The sequence below is a fragment of the Crocodylus siamensis genome, chromosome 12, assembly GCF_052110815.1.
Source record: "Crocodylus siamensis isolate JL-2025a chromosome 12, ASM5211081v1, whole genome shotgun sequence".
Taxonomy (NCBI): Eukaryota; Metazoa; Chordata; order Crocodylia; family Crocodylidae; genus Crocodylus; species Crocodylus siamensis.
The window spans coordinates 34,281,498-34,302,772 of NC_143406.1; the positions used below are offsets into that span (position 1 = coordinate 34,281,498).

Below are 21,275 nucleotides of genomic sequence, written 5' to 3' on the forward strand. Positions count from 1 at the left end.
GAAGTTAAAAATAACTTCCTGCAAATAAAAACTTGTGGAGTGTGGACAATGCTCTCTGAACAAGGCTGCTACTGGGCTTCACCATACAATTCTTTTAAATAATACTTTGCAATTATAACAACCCCACTCTTGCAAGAGTGGGTGTAAACCCATTAGAAGCATAGGATACTACTGAAGTAGCTGATCCCTATAAAAGAAACTTCCATGGGCTGCTAAAGATGGAAGAAGACCCATAGTCTCCTACTGCAAACTTGCTACGTTGTTCAGTTACGGATGTATAATTTCAAGTCCTAATTGTTAGCTAGTGTATGCCTGTGACCTTTACAAAACCTCAGAACTTACCTATGCCTGAATTGAATTTATTCCATCATAGAAAGAAATGGAATGAGAGATATCTCCAGTAGCTTGGCAAATGAAGGATCAACTACAGTCACAAGTAACGGAGATAAAGCCTGAGTAGAATCTCTCAAACTACCTCGTATCTCAAGAAACACACTGATGGCATCTCAGAAGTCAAAATAGAGCCCTTTCATATTGTTACTTATTGCAGAAGTAAGTTGGAGAACATGCAAAGTTTTGCAGACATGCATAATGCTCAACAAGTTACATGAGAATGCAGAATTGTAAGCAATATCAAATGGAAACCATGCAGCCAAAGTTACAAATCAATCACACACTGTGATGGTTTGGCAATTATTTCACAACAGTCCTAAAAAGTTCAACCTGAAGCAAAGAGTATTTCCATTAATAAATTATATTGTCAAATTTCAGGCTGATTGGCTCTTTCAGGATCGTGAGAAAATTAATTCAAACTGCAAAAATTTGAACACACACATATAAAACACAGTGATATTTGAAAGACACCCTCCATGTGTCAGACCTCATCCTTTATCATGGAGCCTGACACAGTTAGGGCCAGTACATGTGAACATTTGGTGCTATTGTTGCTTTTTGTCATGTGACAACAAAAACCACTTCTGATTTTTTTGGGTGCAACAATAGCATGCAGATCTACACTCAGTGCCTTAAACACACATTGAACAGTCTAAGTTACTCACGTAAGAAAAAGATGGACCTTGCTGTATTGAATAACATGATATAAAACAAATGTCAGTATTTTTTTCCATTACATACATGTTTTTGTTTCTTCCTATATAAAAACAACCAACACACAGTTTCGCTATGCAAATTAAGCCAGGAGAAAACGAATGACAATAATTTGTTGTAGACATACCAAGAGTTCAGCCGCAGCTGATGTACACATCATTTCAGGAGAAGCTGAACGTACAAGATTTAACCAAAGCTCAGTCAGATCAATTGGATTCTTTCATCACTGAATAGAGTCTGGATCAGGCCCCAAATTAGTCTCTCAATGAAAGCACGAAGGAGAAAACTGTTTAAGGTAAGTTCTTAATCCTCCTATGGGGCATTTAATGCATCTAGAGATTTGTAAAGATTTCTAAGTGATTTTAAGTGTTGGGTCAGCAGACTCAGACATAGGAATCATTTACTGGCCTACAGGACAGGAACCAGTTTGGCCTGCTCTGCACCATCTTGCCTCAGGTCTAATTTAGCAGGTTCCACCTTAGTGGGGAGAAGACGGCATATTTGTTCTTGAGCATCTGATGAGTCTTTCAGAAAATACATCAGTTAGCTCCAGCTGGAGTGGCATTGTGGCAATGTGGCCATTTATCCATTAGAAACAGCATTGAACCCGTCAGTTCATTTCATGATCACTGAATTTATATGCATAGGATGTCAGAAGTGCTCAGAACCTCACGAGTAACAGACCTTTGTTCTCACTGCCTCTCCACTAGGTACAAAGATGGTGAGAGATGACACACTGCACCCCAGAGATGTGGAAGGTACTTTGGAAGGCCCCAGGGGTACATGGCAGTGGTGCAGAGAAGCCGCCAGCACTTCTGGTTTTGCCGGTGGCACTTCTGGTTTTGCTGCCATGTGCTGTGTGGGGGATCCCCTCCTCCCCCCCTGCTTGTCGACTGGCTGCTGGGAGATGCCCCACTTCTAGACCAGTCGCCAGGGATACCCTGACCAAAAAAAGTTGAAAGTCCCTGGGCTACGTAGTCATGAACTGTTTTACAACTTCTAATTGTTTTCAAACTAGGCTAGGTTTTAAGTGATGACTTGTGGAAAAGAAAATGGTTCATTTCCCATTTTCTAGCTGCACAATCTATTAGGGTTAGCTCAATTCAGCATTCCTTGAGCAATAACATCTCTTACTGAATCGGGCCTGTTGTGTTATAAATTTTAACTGCTCTTTCTTTTAAAAAAAAAAGAGATCCTGGGTAACATTTTCAAAGTGATCTAGGAGCTTAAGGTCCATGTTTTAAATGGACAGAGGCACTGAAGAGCTTAAGTCCTCCCCGCCCAACACGTTACAGGTATTGCACAGTTAATGGGTTAATTGTGCAATTACCTTAAAACCAGTGACATGTGCAAAGTAGCAATCACACCATAAAAAACTCCAACCAGCTATAAAGTTAGACTTTGAAATGTATACTAACTCTATAACTGGTTGCTATTGAGCTTTAATTTGCATGTGTAGAAGGGTCTCCCATCTCACAGAAGGTCAATGGGGCTCTTAAGTGTTTTTGCTACTGTTGGACTAATAGGACTAAGTTCCTCAGAGACGGATTTTCTAAGGTATTTATATATCTGACCCCCTCCCCACCACTGAAAACAGCAGGAGTTAAACATTCATATAAGTGTAACCATGTTACCCTTAGATGCTTTTGAAAGTTTTAGCCCTTATCAAAGGAGTTAAATTGGAAAAAAGCAGCAAACTCAGAAATATTTAGATGCAAGGATTATTTAAGTAGCAAAATAAACCTGCCAATAAATGTAAAAGAGAACTGGTCAAGGTTTAACTTATATCATCCAGTATTGCTCACATACCTGTTCCTGTTACAACTGGAAAACATTTTATTTAAAGTTCTTTGCAAGCATTTTAGTTGCCAGGGAGGCAAAGGTAAAATAAGGACCCTAACTCCTTGAAGGGCTCAGGCAGTTCCTGCTAGGATATAAATAGCTGATGTACATATGGAAAGCTATGAATATTTCTCTTCTAACAAAGTACATTTTCCTTTGGTGCCCAAAGGGATGTCAAACAAAAGTTTTTTCCATAAACATGGAGCTGTGACATAATTGTGTACTCTTAATATGTCAACTATTTGGCAAGACATGGAAGTAGCAAACATTTTGATCGCTTAAACTGCCTTGCAGTTAAGCACAGTCAGCTAAATGCTGCCTTAATAAGCTAAAGAAAGTTCAACTAAAAAGGAAAATTGAATAGGGAAGAGTTCACTTACAGTGATGCTGGTGTCCTTTTTGCCCTTATGCGAGGAAGCAACCACAGCCAGATACTGAATGACCTTTTTGGTGTTTTCTGTTTTACCTGCACCAGATTCCCCTCTAGGGGAGAGAAGAGAAAAAACAAAACAAAGCAAGACAAAAAACAGAAGACTATTAGATTCCCTCTATAATGGGCTGTGTTTGGGATAGTAAAAAAGGGCATGCACACTCCCCCAATCACACTTGGTCTTTCACCTCAGTCTCTCATTTGCCCCAATGTCACCTCAGTTCAGCTTGCCAGGAATGCAATGTCACAGCTACAGCCCTATTCCTTCTGTATTTTGACTGGACATTGGGCCATTTAAGGCAATCGGTTCTGCATTTTCAAATGACAGTTCATCTTACTTTGGCAGCATTTGAACATTTTATAAATGCAGGGCTGGGTGGGAGAGTAAGTCTGCCAGTATTTTAAGAACAAAATATGTATCATTAACTACAAAATGGAAATAGCCATGTAAAAAAAATCAACAATAAATAATAATAAGTTGTAACTTCTGTAACTCCAACCTGGAAATAAACTAATCACAAACTCAACTTTTATACAGATTTCAGTTAATATGGGCATGACCCCATTACCATTGAACTGAGTTCAATGGAAACTTAAGTTCAATGGAAACAAAGTTTGACCATCTGGGCCAGACCCTGGCCTCCATTAAGAATGCTATACATTGGGGTTCCCAACCCTTTTGTGCTGAGGACTGGCAAGCCATGGACCAGAAGCGACACCAGACCAGCAAGCCATGGACCAGCAGTGCAGGTGACTGGCATACTGTGGGAAGGTAGCCAACCATTTTTATAGTCAGTATAAAAAAGGGTTGGCTGCCAGTCCACAGTATGCTGGCCACTTCCAGTCCACAGTTTGCCGGTCCACGGTCACTTCTGGTCCAGCAGCCAGCCCTCCTGTGGACTGGCAGCCAACTCTTCGCAGCTCAGTGCCAGGCCATGGCCCAGGGGATGGGAACCCCTGCTGTATATCACTTGCAAATAAAAAAATTTTTTTGCAAACATCTAATAAAAGATATCACCTCTACCATGAGTTCTGATTCTTTCTACCTCTAGACCAATACAACTACAACCTGGATACCTGGCACATTACTTTTGAGTGACAAGATTCCCGGTGTGGGGAAACCCCCATCTGGCCTAGAGCCGGGATCCCTGTTCCACTCTGTAGCAAATGGCTCAATAAAAATGGCTATGTGGGAACCAGCCTGGGATCTGGAAGTTGAGCTTGGCTCTTTCTGATGCCCTGGTAATAAAGATTTTGCATGCTAAATATTCAAGACATTTCTCTGTCTAATTGGCATAAAAGGTTCAACAAGAGGCACATTTGGCTCTACAATCAAAATTCTATGCCTGCTGGAACAACACAGTGCTATAGAGAGACGTGAGACTACAAAACCGGTTCCCTCAGAGCTAGCTTGGGTAATAGAAGTAATATAGTTATATTTACATGACACTCTACCCAGGCTAATTAGCCTTGCTGAGCTGCAGGGTAAATTAGCTTAGGCCTTGTTAGTCTCTAGTGCCTGAGTTAGCTTCTTTAAGGCTACTTTAGGCATCTAGATTTAACAGATTTTCATAGATTTCATAGACGTTAGGGCTGGAAGGGAAGTCAGATGAACCCAGCAAGGTGAGCATCCAGGCGTTATTCAGAGTAGGTGCTTGCACCACTTCTGCAGGGAGTCTATTCCAGATTCTGGAGACTCAGATAGTAAAGAAGTTTTTCCTTATGTCTAGTCTAAAACGGTCTTCCAACAGTTTGTGACCGTTAGACCTTGTCTTCCCTTGGGATGCCCTGGTGAATCGACGTTCTCCCCATTTCTGACTCACACACCTTATATACTTAAAGGCTGTCATCAAGTCTCCCTTGAGCCTTCTCTTCTCCAGGCTGAAGAGTCCCATGTCTCTCAGCCTCTGTATTGTGCCATGAAGGAATACTCTTAATACATTTTTATAAGGGGCTTAAAGATGCACGAGCTAGAAAAGAACACAGCTCAATCTTCCCGGCACTGTTGGGCTAGTAATCAAAAACATTAAACATATCTTTTTGCCACTAAACTATGCCCACCTGACTTTTAAATTCAGTACTATAGGGATTGATCTGAATGAGAAGGTAATAAGGTCACTTTTCAGAATTGATACACACTAAAAGCCTTGTTCTCCCTTCACTAAGCACAATGTAATATTGTCTCACTTTTTCTAAATTCTTTTAGCCCAGAATTTTCATGTCAGTGTTCTTTTAGCTTTGAAGTCCAAGTGAATGTTATTTATGCTTATGCCTTTCACCGTACTGGGTCAATGCTGTGCAAAGGGAACTTTTTCTAAATGAGAATCAGGCCCCTCTGTCTCTGCGTTAAGTGGATGGGGAAAAAAGAACAATACATTAAAAAGTCCCACTGAAATGTAGCTTGATCCTTTGAAACTGAAACTATTTAACTGGATGCATTAACGCTCTGCTCTTTTTCCTAATTAGGAAATATTGGAGTTAATTTTCTCTACCAAGAGAGCAGTGATAAGTGGGCATAAAAATCTGAGTAAAATCAGAGAAAGATTTTTAAATGGGATGACATTGATTAAACCTTAGCAAGTCAGAAACGATTCCTTCCTAGGTACTACATGATGAGAATTGCTCCTCCTGGTTTTCAGAAGTTTAACAAAATTAATTAGGCCCAACAGCTTTCATTGCACTGGACTCAAGTTAGTTTGGACAGTTAAAGGATAGACTCATCCCTGTTTGAACTTCAGAGCTGAAACATTTCCATGTTTTATTGATAAAAATTAAGTGTCCTGGGAAGCATTCCAAACTAAGCACACTAATTTGAAGACATTTGCGTACAAAGTTTTCAAATAAATCTACCTTACAACTTTGCTTCTTTGGAAAAATAAAAACTTTCTTCATACAAACTCGGGGCTTTGAACTGTTCCATTTTATGAAAGGTTATTTGCAGTTCATCACTACATGAATTGCATTTCCTTTCTCCCAGGGCAACAGTGCCCATCACTTGGCTTTCTCCTAAATCCCTGTGAATATTACCATATATGGCATCATTTTGCTTGTAATTATCTTACCATACTGCAATGCTTAAGTTACTTAAGATTTTGCTGCGCTTGCTCTCCTTAACCCTTTTCTCCACAAACCCGGGTAGTTTTCCTCTTTTCTGCAGATGCACTGTGAGACGTGTTTACTTTATTTGGAAATGGACAATGAAAAGTTAAGCCTGCTTCTAAATATCAAATGCTTTCACATGTAATGAAAAACAGATAGGATGGCAGAAGCTAGAAATGGCTTAAAGACCTACAGAAACATCAGTCAAGTCTCCTGATAGCGGAAGAAGTATTAGATCTTTGCTAGACCGCCAAGAAGACAGGCAGGTCTGGTATACTGCTATCCATTAAACAAAGCCAGCATCATCATGGCCTTTTGACTCTTTGATAAAATCATTAGATTAAAATTTACGGGCAAACAAAATGGCTTAGATTTAACCCCTCCTAATGTCTGTGTCCACAGGGTGTCCAGTGAGGGTAAAGTTATATGTTACACCTAGACCAGAGGTTCCCAGACTTTTTCTTATTGTGTACCCCCTTCCAGATTTACAAGTTGCCTGCATACCCCATACCAGCATGTTTTATATTTTAACCCCTTAAATGCCATGTATTATTACAATGAAAATTAAGTCCACTGTTACACAGTTTCTCCCGCATGCCCTCCAGAGAGGTCTTGCCCCCCAGGGGTATGTGAACCACAATTTGGGAACCCCTGACTTAGACCATACTAAACCTGTGGAATGATTTAGTGGTGTAACAGAATATGTTGTAAGCAGTTGTGCATTAAGGGTTAATACCTTCTTTTTGCCTGCATAGGTCTGATTTGCCCCTAGACAGCTGGTGAAGAGTAGGTAGGAGCCAGGAAGCTTACGCTTAATTCCTGCTCTAAGGGGTGGGGGAGGAGGGACTGGGGAGCTGGAAGCGGTGAATCCTGGGATTCTGCAAGACTGCAAATTGCTCATTTATCTCTGGGCACACTGAAATTACCCCAGCCCAAGGTAGGTAGTATTGTCCAGAAGTGCCTGAAGTGGTGTAACGTTGAGATGCTCAGAGGATACCTCATATGAATTAATAAGCTGTAATGTGTGGGCACTTGTATTTTAAGTTCCCTTAATATGGTCTAAACATAAAGTGTAACTTCACCCTAAATCCTGTTGCTACAACCCACTGAAATAGCGGTGGACAATTCTTGCATGTTGTTCTTCTGGGTGCTACTAAGCTAAAGCAGAATAGCACAACACTGCTCATGCAGACTTGCCCCGAAGAGCCACCTTCGAGAATCACTAGTTCTGGAATACAAAAACCACACTCTGTTGCTAGACAGTGTCCCTGTGTGAACAGAGAAATTCATTGCAACCATGTCTTTCCCTTAGCTCTCTCCTCTCTTCAGTCAATGTAATCATCAGTCACTTACTCTACCCCAAGAACCTGGGCATTGTATCCCCAGTTCTATTTTTCCAGGCAGCCCATTTTTTGATAAGTATCTTTCATTAAGTATTTCTTGAACAATTAAGGCTTATGACCTATCTGCCCCTTTCTTCTGAGGACCTGTACCAGGCAAAAATAAGCATGCCCTATTGTGGGCTATCCGTTTCCAGAACCCATCACCTAAAGTCCCGTCACCTCTCATCTCATCTTGGTCATGGAAAACTAAACACGTTATTTGCGTGTCTGATACATTCTGACATCATAAATCCCAATTCTTCATAGGAATGGGGATAACACAATAATTGCAACTGCAAAAATTTAGCAACCCTAATTTGCTCAAGACAGTACCCAAATCATAAGTCTAAGGAATACACATTTTTAATCAACCTGTCATGCATATTCTTTCTTCTCAGTGAATTCTTTTCTTGCCAGAGTAAAACATCACTTAGATTCTCATTATCAAAAGGTCCCATTCCCTAATTGTTTAGTGTGGCTAAAACTTCCTTCCTCTCTAAGCCATTCTTTGATTTCCTTTTTCCAGTAGGAACCAAGTCTTATATTCCCTAGTTTTCATCTGTATTCTAGGTCCTTTATAGGACCTAGGACCACTCCAGCAGCTGTACTGCACTCACTTCTCCCTTGCTGAGGATTACACTGGCCCAAATGGGTTCCCACAAAATTGCAGGTCCAGTATAACAGCCCAGAGCCTCTGGGGAGAGAGGTGAACTGGGACCTAGCTAGGGTCCTCTGCGCTCTGGATTAGAGCTGGGTCAAAGAGTGCGTTCAATGAAAAATGCAGATGAGGAGAGGGGGGAATAGTAATGGTGGAAAAACAGGAAAGAGTATTTGAAAAAATGTCAATGGAAAACATGATTTTTTTTCACTTTTCAGTTTTGCTCTTGAGCTGAAAAATCTCCCACCTGCACTGCTCTGTTATGGATAAACTGTCACTGCAGAAAGCCTCTTAGTCGGAGCAGTTCAAGGGTTTTCTAAATGACAGTGAGATGTGACTGGCTCCCTGCTCAGAATATGAGGTGTGCAAAGGCATGAACGCCGCGTGCCCCTGGAGGCTGGAGGGACATGGCAGGAGTGTGGCGGTGGCAAGCAGTGAGCTCCTGCAGGCGGCCGCAGAGCTGTTGGTGGCAGGGGTGGAGGTGTGGTAGAGCATTGACCAGCAGTCGATGACCACTCGCAAGTGCTGCCAGAAGCACTGGGGGCAGCCAGCAGCAATCACGGACCGCCCATGGACTCTGTCGCTGGCATTGGCGGCAGCGACCTTCTGCAGGTGCCGCAGCAGTGTTGCCAGTGCCTTTTCGCAGGGGGTGCACTGCCATGCTCAGGGGGTGCACGTGCGTCCCCTACACATTGCCAGTGTGCAAAGGTAATGTGTAATGACCAAGCCTGGCACTGAGAGGCACAACCTGGTTTGCTGAAACTATCAGGGCAAAGCTTGCTAAAGAGACCTTCTATAGTCAGAGCAGCTTCAATGCAGAGCTCCAACCCCAGCGCTGGAATTGCACGGCTGTGGGAGAGAAGCCAGGCAGAAGAGCTTGCCAGCACTGGCTTTTGACTTTGAAGAGCAGAGACAGCAACCAGGCCTGGTAAGAAGAGAACGCTCTGTGGGTTGCTGAAGGGGCTGTTTGGGTGGTGGGCACTCTGCAGTCTGAGGTATCCTGGGTGGCTCTCCTAGTATGTGTATGGAGGGGCTGGCAAGGGTAGGGGCAATATGGGGTTCTGGGGGGTCTGCCACTCGATGGAACAGCCCTGTGGTGAGTAGGGGAGGAAGAGAGGCCACAGCCCTGCTCTAGCCCTCCCTCCCCCCCCACCTATTTTGGGAACTGACTGTAGGTGCGTAAATAGACTGGAAAATGCACTAGATCTGTAATGGAATATATTCAAAGTAAACACAGTTATAAAATAGTAAGTTGAACTGGAACAGTAACATGGCTCAGAGTCTCATAGTGCTCATTACAGTGTGTGCTGAATGGTTCTGTCTGTGGTTAATAATACATAGCTGCTTTCTTTAAAATCCCTTGTTTTCACAAGTCCATAACTTCTCAAACATCTACATATTTAAACATTTTTTCCATGTTTTGGAAAAATGTGGTAGAAACATGAAGGGGATTATTTAATTTGAGCAAAGCCCCTTTATCCAGTCCTGAGGTCTAGAATAGCAAAGTATGCAATCTAATAGTGCCCTGTGACCAGTGAGGTTCCTCAAGGCTCTGTCCTTGGACCCACATTGTTCAGCATCTTCATTAATGATGTGGACATTGGAGTCAGAAGTGGACTGGCCAAGTTCACCGATGACACCAAACTTTGGGGCAAAGCATCTGCACCAGAAGACAGGAGGGCGATCCAGGCTGACCTGGACAGGCTCAGCAAATGGGCGGACGAGAACCTGATGGTGTGTAACACTTAAAAATGCCAGGTTCTCCACCTTGGAAGGAAAAACCTGCAGCATCTTTATAGGCTTGGCAGTGCTACGCTGGCTAGCACTACGGATGAAAGGGACTTGGGGGTCATCACTGACCACAAGATGAGCCATCAATGTGATGCTGCCTCCAGCCATATGGGCAGAATGCTCTTGTGGGTTACTGCTAAGACCCAAGTGCTGCTGCATCTGCCACCAAATTCTGAGCTTTGGGTCTTTGCTCACCATACAAAACTGCAGCAGTTGTGGGGCCAGGGAAGGGTCAGCTTGACTCTTAGCAGTAATACATCTCTCATAGGTCCTGCCCCTTCTCTGCTCTGTGTGGCCAGAAGCTATTCTTTTTGGCAACACATACTGGATAACCGTCTTCTGATGAAGCAGCATTGCTGTTGGACTTTATTACATTTACATTTTGTGAATTGCTACACTTTAGCCTGTGCAATCTTAAAAGTTAACTTCATGTATTTGATCTTTTACAGCAAGTACAGATTCAAAAACAAACATATCATAATATATCTGATGTATTTATTTTTAGCTGCCAGAAGTGTTATCTAACAGTCTGGGAACTCCTTAGCACCATAATTATTTTCAAAAAATTAAGTTAAAAATATTGTTGTTTGAAAACATTACAAAGGTTGAGTTAAGCCAAATGAGATAATCTTTAGACCTTTGGGGGACAGTCTTTCCCTGTGTGCTTTTATTGTTATGATATGGTATTTACAAACTAGGGGACAGAAAAGTGTCTGAACTCTGATACCAATGCTTTGATCTACGACCAAATGCACTGTTCAGCAGGTCACTGCTCACTCCAACCAACAGTGCCAGAGAAAAGAGCAATGCCTTAAAATGGAGTTACATTTAAACTTATGAAAATAACAGCAGATCTAACACACAGAGGAAAAACGCATCTGTTTTCCATGAACTGGGTATTCTTCTAGGGCTTATTCTGTATACAGGGCATGGTGTGCTGCTTTGTCAGGGAAAGGATGAAAATAGGGACCAGAACACTGGCTGTAGGGCCCATGCAGACATCAGGGATATGGAGCTCCTTTGGAAAATGCCTGTGGTCCCAAGACAGGCTCTTCAGAGAGGTGGTGGGGTCAAGCATAGGTGGAGGAAGAAAAGATTATTTGTGGGGGATGAGTGTGCTGCACCCCCCAGCAGATAAATCTGTGGGGGAAGGGGTGGGGGGTGGGGAAAGGGTCATGGGGGAGGGGGCAGATTGAGGCCACAGTGGTGAGGGAGGGAGCAGGGCAAAGGCAGGAGTGAGTCGGGCCTGGCTGGGCCGAGTGATGGGAAAAGTGGAGGCCTGGGAGGTATGTGTCCCCCTGATCTGTGTGCGGGACAGAGGTGGTTGCCGCTATATGCTGCGCTTTGCGCCCCACTGCCCCAAGAGCCATGTGTGTCCCACCGCTGGGCAGGCAGTGGTGGGATGCAGGTGGCATCACACAGATCTCAGGGCAGTGGGGTTCAAAGTGCACCGTGCAGTGGCAGCTGCCTCCACCCCACACACAGATCAGAGGGCACATGCCCCGCTTGGGCCTCTGCTTGTCCCACCACCTGGTTTGGCTGGGGCCCCACCTCAGCCCTTGCTCCTGCCTGTTTCTCACCCCCGCCCTCACCGCTGGAGTCTCAATCTGCCCCTGCCCCCAACAGCAGTGAGGGAGAGAGTGGGGCCAGGGCAGGGTGAGGCACAGGACAGAGCTGCAAGTGGCTCTTCCGGGTGGCATGGGGAAAGGGTGGTGGCACCTGCTACTGCACACACCCTGGGAGGGCATGGGGGACATGTTCCCCAGGTCTGTGTACAGGGCAGGGCGGGCTGCCACTGCAGACTGGGACTGGGGGGCTGTGCTAGGCTTTTCCTGGTGTGGGGCTGGGTCAGGATGCTCTCGGGGCAGGTGGTGGTAGTGCTGGGAGGGAGGCTATGGTGAATTTTGGGGTAGCTGCAGCCCCCTCCCATAGTCCTTCTCCCAGCAGTGCCACCACCTGCTCTGAGCACCACCTGCCTTTCCCACTTGGAAAAGCCCCTGCATCACCCTGGCCCCAGCCCAGAGCAGCAGCCCACCCTGCCCCATGTGCAGATCTGGGGCACATGCCTCCCGTGCCCTCCTGGGGTGTGCATACCTGCAGAAGTCGCCCACCTCCCAAATGAGCTGCTCACAGTTTCATCCCATGCCTTGCCCCAGCTGTGCAGTGCTTGTCCCTGGCCTGGGTCCAGCTCCACTCCCTCCCTCACTGCTGTGTGCGCGCCCCTCTCCAACCCTGCCTCAGCCACCAGGAGCCTGTGCCTGGACTGCCTTGTGATCTTACCCGCTGCCCACGTGTGGGGGGGCTAAGTCTCATTAGCCCCGGCTTTCCGCCAGCTATATGGGGTCAAGGAAAATGGGAGGTAAATCAGGAGAAGGGCTGACACAAAAACCAGAACAGTGAAAATACATTCCTGAGGTGCACATGGCATCCCACAGCTCTTGGGGCAGCAGGGCTCAAAGCCCAGCATGTAGTGGCAGCCGCCTCTACCCTGCATATAGATTAGGGGGGCATGTGCCCCCCAGGCCTCCACTTGTCTCATCACCCAGTCCAGCTGGGGCCCCACTCACCCCAGCCCCTGCTCCTGCCTGTGCCATGCATCCTCCCTCACTGCTGGGGCCTCGATTTGCCCCCTTCCCCATGGTCCTTTCTCCTTCCCCTGCCCCACAGACTTACCTGCTGGTGGGGGATGCATGCATATGTGCACATGTGCTCAGTCCCCCCAAATAATTTTTTCCCACTCTGCCTATGATGAAGGGTTATGGGTAGGTGAGCTGTGAAAACATTTGGATTAAACTGATGGGTAAGGAAAATGATTTTGGTAACAGCATTTGGGATGGATTTGGGGATGATTAAAAGGTTCCAAACAGAGGAAAATGTAGCATTGGAGACAGAGGAATAAGAACCTGGACAAGCAACATGTCCAGAAAGGAAGGGCCAGATTTCTGTAATATGTTGAATATATTTGAGCTGTTAAGCAATGGAATAGCTTTCTAAGAGAAGTAGTACAAGCTTCAGAGAATGCAATAACTATAAATAAAGAACACAACCTCTGCCTCAGTATCAGCAACTATATTGGGTAGCTTGCTGAACTACTAGAAAGACAGTATTCTCAGAGGGAGAGACTCTGCAGTGGCAATGAGAAAAGGAATCTCTGACAGTCTACACTAAATCATGCAGGCCAGGCCCACCAAGCACAAACATCAGCAGAACTTTTAGAAGCATCCAAAGATATATTTGCATAAGCAAACTGACACTTGTGACAAATGTATATTAAGTGATTGCAATTTATGTATCAAAGCTTGGAGATTTTGCATGTATGGCTATTTAGATATCTCAGAAGATAAATTACATAAACTCCTTGGTCATTAGGTATTTTAAGCAAAAGAACAACTTCCAAGAAATTATGTGTATTGCTTGCACTTCACTGTTATTTAACAAAAAGAGTTTTTTTCTGTAAAACCAGATATGGTCAACAAGGCCAAAAAAGTGATAATAGTTACACTTCTACACATACATTTTAGCTCTTGCATTTCTGTACAAGGAGGTATTAAGAGTTTTAAAGGGTTACTTTTCTTCCCTTGATGGTTTGCCAAAACTCAGGAAGCGGCCTTCTGCCCGAAATAATTGCCCGCCCCTGTGGTAGAGCATACCTCCCTGTTTGGCTGGTGCAGACAGCTTGGGCCAAGGCTAGCCCAGCCAGCCTGCAAGGGGGACTTGCAGAGGAGGTGCAAAGCATCCTGGGATGCTTGTGGACTGTGAGTTAGCTTGAATTTGGAGGGGATCTGGGACAAAATTTCATTAAAATCAAATTAACCTAAATCAGTTAAGTCTGATAATCTGATTCATCTAGGTTTATCTTAAACTGGTTTTGGCCATTTTGAAAGTGGTTTATATGCACTGAACTTCTGTTGTGTTACAGATTTGAACTGGTTTCTAATCACTTATACCAATTTATGGGTAATTTCTGTCCTTAGCCTTAAAGAACAGGAACAACATTTAAATCGCCGTACTTGTATACTATGGATGAGGTCTGATAAAATATTTATTTCCTTTCCACTGGATTGTGTGAAATCTAACAATGTGTTCCAATTTTGGAATCCAGGAGTGAAAAAAACCCCAAATTCCTCCCCACCATGTACTTAAATTATCAGAAACCAAGATTTCTGGGACTATAGATAGATTTATCAAAGGCAAATTTTCCCCTCAAAAATGCAAATATTCAAAAGTAAGATGAAGACAGAAGAAAATGGAAAAAAGTAAAGGAATAGAAGGGGCAAATGGATGTAATAAATTAGGCTCCATTAACAGTAAAAGCTTTGTCCAGGGAAAATAAAGGAAGTGGACAATTTTTATCGTGTAACGGACATTATAAGATTTTTGTTAGGCCATGTTCTTAGTTGGTGTAAAACTAGGTAGCTTTGAAGTTATAGCTAAGCTGCTCTACCCCATTTTAGGAGATGGTCCATATTTTTAACTGTTCTTAGCTATAGGATAAAGGCATTCTTGGGAGCAATGCTTCTGTGAAGAAGTATCAGTCATTTTCCAGCCCCTATAAAACTGGTGAGCAAAAGTACAACTTTGTAAATCAGCAGTGTAAGTAGATGAATTCTCTTCTCTCCCGCAAAAACAACTCAGTCCAGGTTTGAATTGATTTCTACCATATGGTAGTCAAAACTTTATTATAAGAGCTTGACTTTCTTCCTGTTTCTAATACAATCAACATCTGTGTCATTTCTGCAAATAATAATCATTTTTATTGGTATGGAAGCAAATCCCTTCCCTACTGAGGCACTCTGGATACTGCCTAGGACAATAAATATGCAGTCTATTGCAATAAAAACATAATTAAAATAATTTTCATTGACACTCAAGTCTATAAAACCAATTGAGCAGCTGTAGTGTGATATGACACAGAGACAATCACAAAGAAGAGACCAAACCTAAGGCATCTTGGCAATACAACTAAAAGAGGGCTCAGAGAGTAGCAGGTTCTATACATTAGGACCAGCTGCAGCAAAATCACTTGGAACCAACATGCAAGAATAGGACCCCTAATGACAGGTAATATTGGAGCACAAGCCAGTCAAAGCCCAAAGAAGAGGTCTTGAGAAGAAGAAGGTCAGACAGATTTGGGCTTTAAAAGATGGTAGTATAAGTCTACTCTCTAACTGGGCAACGTAAAGAAGAGTTACTGAGCCCAGTTAAGTGAATGAACTTACTTGCCTTCTGTCTAGACCTTGAGCAACTGAGGAGTCCTGCTACAAAGGAGTTAGCAATAATCAAGCCTTTCTTGAGAATATTTCTCAGGACAAGTACAGTAGCAGCCTGTATCCAAACTACACAAAGTTGGGTGGGGAATACAGCTGTGCAAAATTTTGACGGATGTTTCATTTTGAAGATGTTTCGATGTGTTTCAAGCTCAAAACAGCGAAATCGAAACAAAACAAAAAGCTTCGAAACAGCTTCAAAATTAAAAGAGGGCACTCAAAACATTTCAAAAGTTTTGAAACATTTCAAGTTTCGAAGCTGGGCTTGCTTGCAGTTAAACAGAAACCAAGGAGGGGGTGGGGAGGTGGGGAGAAGGACTGCTCTGATATTGACATCTAGCTCCCTGTTTGATTCCCCACCTCTCTGACTGCTTCCTTTAGCTCTCTGATCGCTTTCCCAGCTCTTCCTGGGGGGGGCGTGCAGGCCCCCAATCTGCATGCAGGGTTTCAGCAGGCTGCAGCTGTAGGCTGGGGCAGCCTGCTGAAACCCAGCATGCAGATCCAGGGGCCAGTGCCCCCTGGGAAGAGCTGGGGAAATGATCGGAGAGCTGGGGGAAGCAATCAGAGAGCTAGGGAATCGAACAGGGGGCAGGAGAATTGAACCAGGAGTTCCCAGTTGGATTCTCCAGCTCCCTGATCTTTCCCCCAGCTCTGTGATCACTTCCCCCAGCTCTTCCCAGGGGGCGCAGACCCCCGGATGGTGTGGGATGACGGCAGGCTGCCACTGCCAGCTGGTGATGGCAGCAGCTCTGGGCTATTTCCCCAGCTGTCATCAGCAGCCTGCTGAAACCCTGCATGCAGATCCACTGGGCCTGCGCTCCCCAGGAGGGCTGCGGGGCTGTGCCAGACTCCTCTGGGTGGGGTGTGGGCCCCCGGATCTACACGTGAGATGACAGCAAGCTGCCACTTCTGGCTGGGGCCAATGGAAGCACCAGTCTTCCCGGCACTTGGTGCTGTGACCAGTCTGGCACAGCCCTGAAGCCCTCCTGGGGGGTGCGGACCCCGAGATCTGCATGCAGGATAAGCAGGCTGCTGGCAAGTGATACGGGTTTTGCTTTGAACAGTTTGAGGTGCAGTATCCCAGAAACCCCTGCACCTATCTCCTTGACACTCAACAGGCTTCATGGCCTCAGAATGGGCTACCATCTTTGCAGTTTTCATCTGAATCAGGCAAGAAATGACAAAGTTATAGGCATTTTCATGATTCCCCATAATAGCCTATGGGCGAAACATCAAAACAGCATTGAAACAGTGAAACAGTTTTGACGAAACAAAACGGAGCAGTGCTTTGAAACAGCAAAATGAAACACTGTCCCTTTGAAACAGGAAAATAGAAGTTGAAAAGAAACGGTGCTGTTTCACACAGCCCTAGTGGGGAACAAACAAGGCAACAGAACATCACGTGCTTCATAGTTTCATAGTTTCATAGTAGCTAGAGTCGGAAGGGACCTAGGTAGATCATCTAGTCCGACCCCCTGCCTTGGCAGGAAAGAGCACGGGGGTCAGATGACCCCGGCAAGGTGCTCATCTAACTTCCTTTTAAAAATCCCCAGGCTAGGAGCCTGCACCACTTCCCCTGGAAGCCGGTTCCAGGCCCTAGCCGCCCTGACTGTGAAGTAGCGCCTCCTAATATCTAATCTAAACTTACCCTCCGCCAGCTTGTGACCGTTATTCCTGGTCACTCCTGGCAGCGCACGGGGGAACAGGGACTCCCCCAATACCCGCTGATCCCCCCTGACCAGTTTGTAGCAGGCCACAAGGTCCCCCCTTAACCTTCTCTTGTGGAGGCTAAACAGGTTCAGGTCCCGTAGCCTCTCCTCATAAGGCCTGCCCTGCTGACCCCTGATCATACGAGTGGCCCTCCTCTGGACTCTTTCCATATCGTCCACGTCCCTCTTGAAGTGTGGTGCCCAGAACTGGACGCAGTACTCCAGCTGCGGCCTGACCAGTGCCGCATAGAGGGGGAGGATCACCTCCCTGGACCTGCTCGAGATGCATCTGTGGATGCATGACAGGGTACGGTTGGCCTTCTTGACTGCCTCCCCACACTGCCGGCCCATGTTCATCGTGGAGTCAATGACGACTCCAAGATCCTTTTCCGTCTCCGTGCTGGCAAGAGGGGAGTTCCCCAACCTGTAAGTGTGGTGCCGGTTCTTCCTCCCCATGTGCAACACCTTGCACTTATCAGTGTTAAACCCCATCCTATTCTCAACCGCCCACCGTTGCAACCTGTCAAGGTCAGCTTGTAGCCTATTGCACCCTTCTAGTGCACCCACATCCCCCCACATCTTAGTGTCATCAGCAAACTTCAACAGGGTGCTTTCTACCCCCTCATCCAAGTCACTGATGAAGATGTTGAACAGTGCGGGCCCGAGGACCGAGCCCTGCGGAACCCCACTGCCCACGTCCTTCCAGGTCGAGAAGAACCCATCCACTACCACCCTCTGGGTGCGGCCCTCCAACCAGTTGGCGACCCATTTGACCGTGTGGGCATCGACACCACAGTCTCCCAGCAGGACAGGGTGAGAGACAGTGTCGAAAGCCTTCCGGAAGTCCAGAAAGACTACATCCACAGCAACCCCTGCGTCTAATGATTTGGTGACCTGATCGTAAAAGGCCACCAGGTTGGTCTGACAAGACCTGCCACTGATGAACCCATGTTGGTTGCCCCTGAGCATGCATTCCCCTGCAAGGCCCTCCTGGATGTGTGCCAGGATAATTTTTTCAACACCACGAAGGGCTAGCGAGGGAATGCGCCCGTGACACTTTCCATCCCCCTTACACAGAGCTTTTAAGATTCCTTGTCCCTCCATCATGCACATACTGTCTCTTTAGACTTCTGTAAATTTTAGATTTCCTGATGTCAAAACATCATTTGAATTATTAATCTTGTGCCTTTAACACTTGCTTTCTCATGCAAGTAGAAACGCCTTATACTTGAGCAGTGCTAAAATAGCTAAACCCCTTTCACCAAAGATTTGAACCCAAGCTCACTGAAGGCCAAGAGAGTTTATTGATTGGCTTCAATAGGCATTGAATTAAGTTGTGACTGGAAACAGGCACCGAACAATGAAATACATTAAAACAACAATTCTACTTACGTGCACAGAATGGACTGGTCTTCTCGATCTGTGAACAGAGAGAAAAGCCAAAGATTACAGAAGAATACAGAATGACTTGTATTTACAGGGAATTATTTTAAATCAACACAAACTGCCTAGACCTCTAAATTCTGATCTCAGTTAATTCTCCCTAACACTTAAGTGGGAATCCCTAATGCATGAATTCAGTGCAAAAAAGTGAACAAAAGGTCAACAGTTTACCCAAGTACCAGTAATATTTGAAAAAAGCAATTAGAGATGAACTGTAATAAGAAAAGCACATAGATAAAGATCTGTATAAGAGGATTATATTAGAGAAAAACTCAAGCCTCAAAATGGAGTTTGTACTACACTTACAAAGTTCTGATGGAAACCCCCTTAAAAGACCAAGTGAATGACTTGATAAATAGGCATAAAAAACTGGAATGATAAAAGTAGGTCATACAAAGATTTAGATTTCAAAGGAGCTTGAAAGGCAGGAAGTGCAATTACCTAAATATTTTCCTAGTTTCATGTGTGATTTAGAGGGGACTTCTACCAGGAAGGAAGACAACTGAGAAAGGGGAAGCAGCAGGATGAATGGGAAAAGTTATGGGAAAAAGGCCAGGAGAGCAGGGAGCAAGACTGAAAGTTAAGTGAAGTACAGAAGAGTCTAGAGTAATTTAGCTATAGGAAGGGTTGGTGATGTTCAGAAACAGGACAAAAGGGGACACTGAATTAAACTGGAGGACCATAAGAAAGAGTACAAAATGCCAAAGGCACAGAGGCTGAAATGTGCTTTTAGTTGATAACAAAACATGGAAATCACCTGTCAAATGCTGAAGTCAAAGGAAAATATGACCTGGAGATTCCCCTAGCAAATCTCTTTGCTGATTATTCCCCAGGAACCACAGCTTACAGTAACTGCACTATAAAAATCTGAACTTCTTCTTTCATAAATAAAGCAGGAAGCCAAATCAACAATAATCCAGATGTGACCACAAAAATATACACTTACTCTAATAATTTTTCTGAGAAAAACTGATCAATATGGTACAATAGCTAGGACATAACAAAATGTACTATAAAACTTTAGGGTGTCTGTAGATGTGTGGAGATGCTGCTCTGAAGTGCTGTAATTACAGCACCATTGGCGACACGTAGGGGGTGTGTATGCACCCCCTGAGCTTGGTGGTGCATGCCCTGCAAAAAGTGCTGCCGATGCTGCCAGCAGTGCCTGTGGGTGGTCACCACTCTTTACCTTCCCACCTCCCCATTGATGATGTCTGCAGGAAGTCCCCAATCACCAGTGACCACTGCTGCTGCTGCCAGTGGTGTCTGTAGGTGGTTGCTGACCACCGGTCAGTGCTCGCCACCCCATCCCCCCCACCGCTGACACCACCACCTGCAGAAGCTCCCTGCTTGGCCCGCTGCTGCCTGTGGCGGGCCAGTAGGGGGCGCTCCTGCGTTGAGCTGTCCACCTCCCTGCGCCCACCCACCTTCCAGGCTCTGAATGCCTCCCTAGGGGCGCCTTATGCTTGGCCGACCCCTCTCCCGGAGCACACTCGCTAGTCTGGGGGTAACGTCGCCGCCACCACCCAGAGAAGGGACTGTCTCGGCCCTGTGTCCTTGGGGAAACACAGGCCTAATAGTCTGACGGGTACTCGACCCAGTACATTCACCTGGTCCAGTGCAGGTCAGCCCCAGTTGGCTGTCAGCCAACCAATTTGAAATACATCATCTGTTACCGGGCAGATTCCAGCTCACCAGGTAGATGCCCCTCACCCAGGTGCCCCTTACCCAGTCACGTAGGCAGAGGGAGCAGGTTTCCCCCTGCCCTCAGGAATGCAGCCAGCTCAGGTTACCTAAAGAGACAGGCTGAGGTGTGAATCCTTTGTGCTGGCCCATCTAATCGCATTGTCACAGGGCAGAGATTTTGGGGAGAAACCAAGGTGGCAGAGATTTTGGGGAGAAACCTGTGGGTAGTCGCCGTGCCCCCCAGCCTCCAGGGACACATGGTGTTCGTGTACAGTGCATTGGAGCAGAATTGATTCCTCAAGTCTGCTGGAGAGTGCCAATTAGCACTCTCCAGCAGCCTCCATGTCTCCTATATTGAACATCCCTACACTTCAAAATGACAGCGGGGGTGTTTTAACTAAAGGTCGTTGAACAAGTTTTAGTTTAAGTGCCCCCCCACCTCTGCCATTTTGAAGTGTTGGACATTGAATACATGAAACACTGCAGGAAACACCATGAGTTACAACAATCCCCCCAGAGTCAACAGACATTTGCTTCTGGGTCCTGGGGAATCAAACTGCTGTTTAGAGCAGCTGCAAGCCTGCAGCCATACTCCCTTAGCAATGCCCTTCCTCCCTCCCAGCTCTGGCACTGCCTTCAGATTGGGAGGGGAGAAAAGGAGTGGAAGAAGCTCATTCTGAGGGTTGCCTGGCTGGCACTGGATGTTGGCGGGGGTGGACTGGAGCCTCCCTGAGGTGGGCTCCAGTTCACTTGCCTCACCCTCCAGTGCTGGCTGAAAAAAGACCCAGACCAAACTCCCTTTGTTCCCTTCTCCCCCTCCACTCCCCTCCCCTATTCTGAAGACAGCGCCGTCAGCCTAGC

The 21,275-nt window shown here is 45.5% G+C and overlaps 1 protein-coding gene across 1 annotated transcript in view; it reads right to left on the reverse strand.

Moving 5' to 3' along the window:
* MYH11 (myosin heavy chain 11) overlaps window positions 1-21,275 on the reverse strand; it is an 89,067-nt gene that overhangs the window by 44,168 nt on the left and 23,624 nt on the right. Inside the window, exons 4-5 of the mRNA XM_090024831.1 lie at window positions 18,678-18,705; window positions 3,330-3,432 (exon numbers count right to left, since the gene is read on the reverse strand). Of these exons, the coding sequence (XP_089880957.1) occupies window positions 3,330-3,432; window positions 18,678-18,705 (131 nt within the window). The remainder of the gene's footprint in view (window positions 1-3,329; window positions 3,433-18,677; window positions 18,706-21,275) is intronic.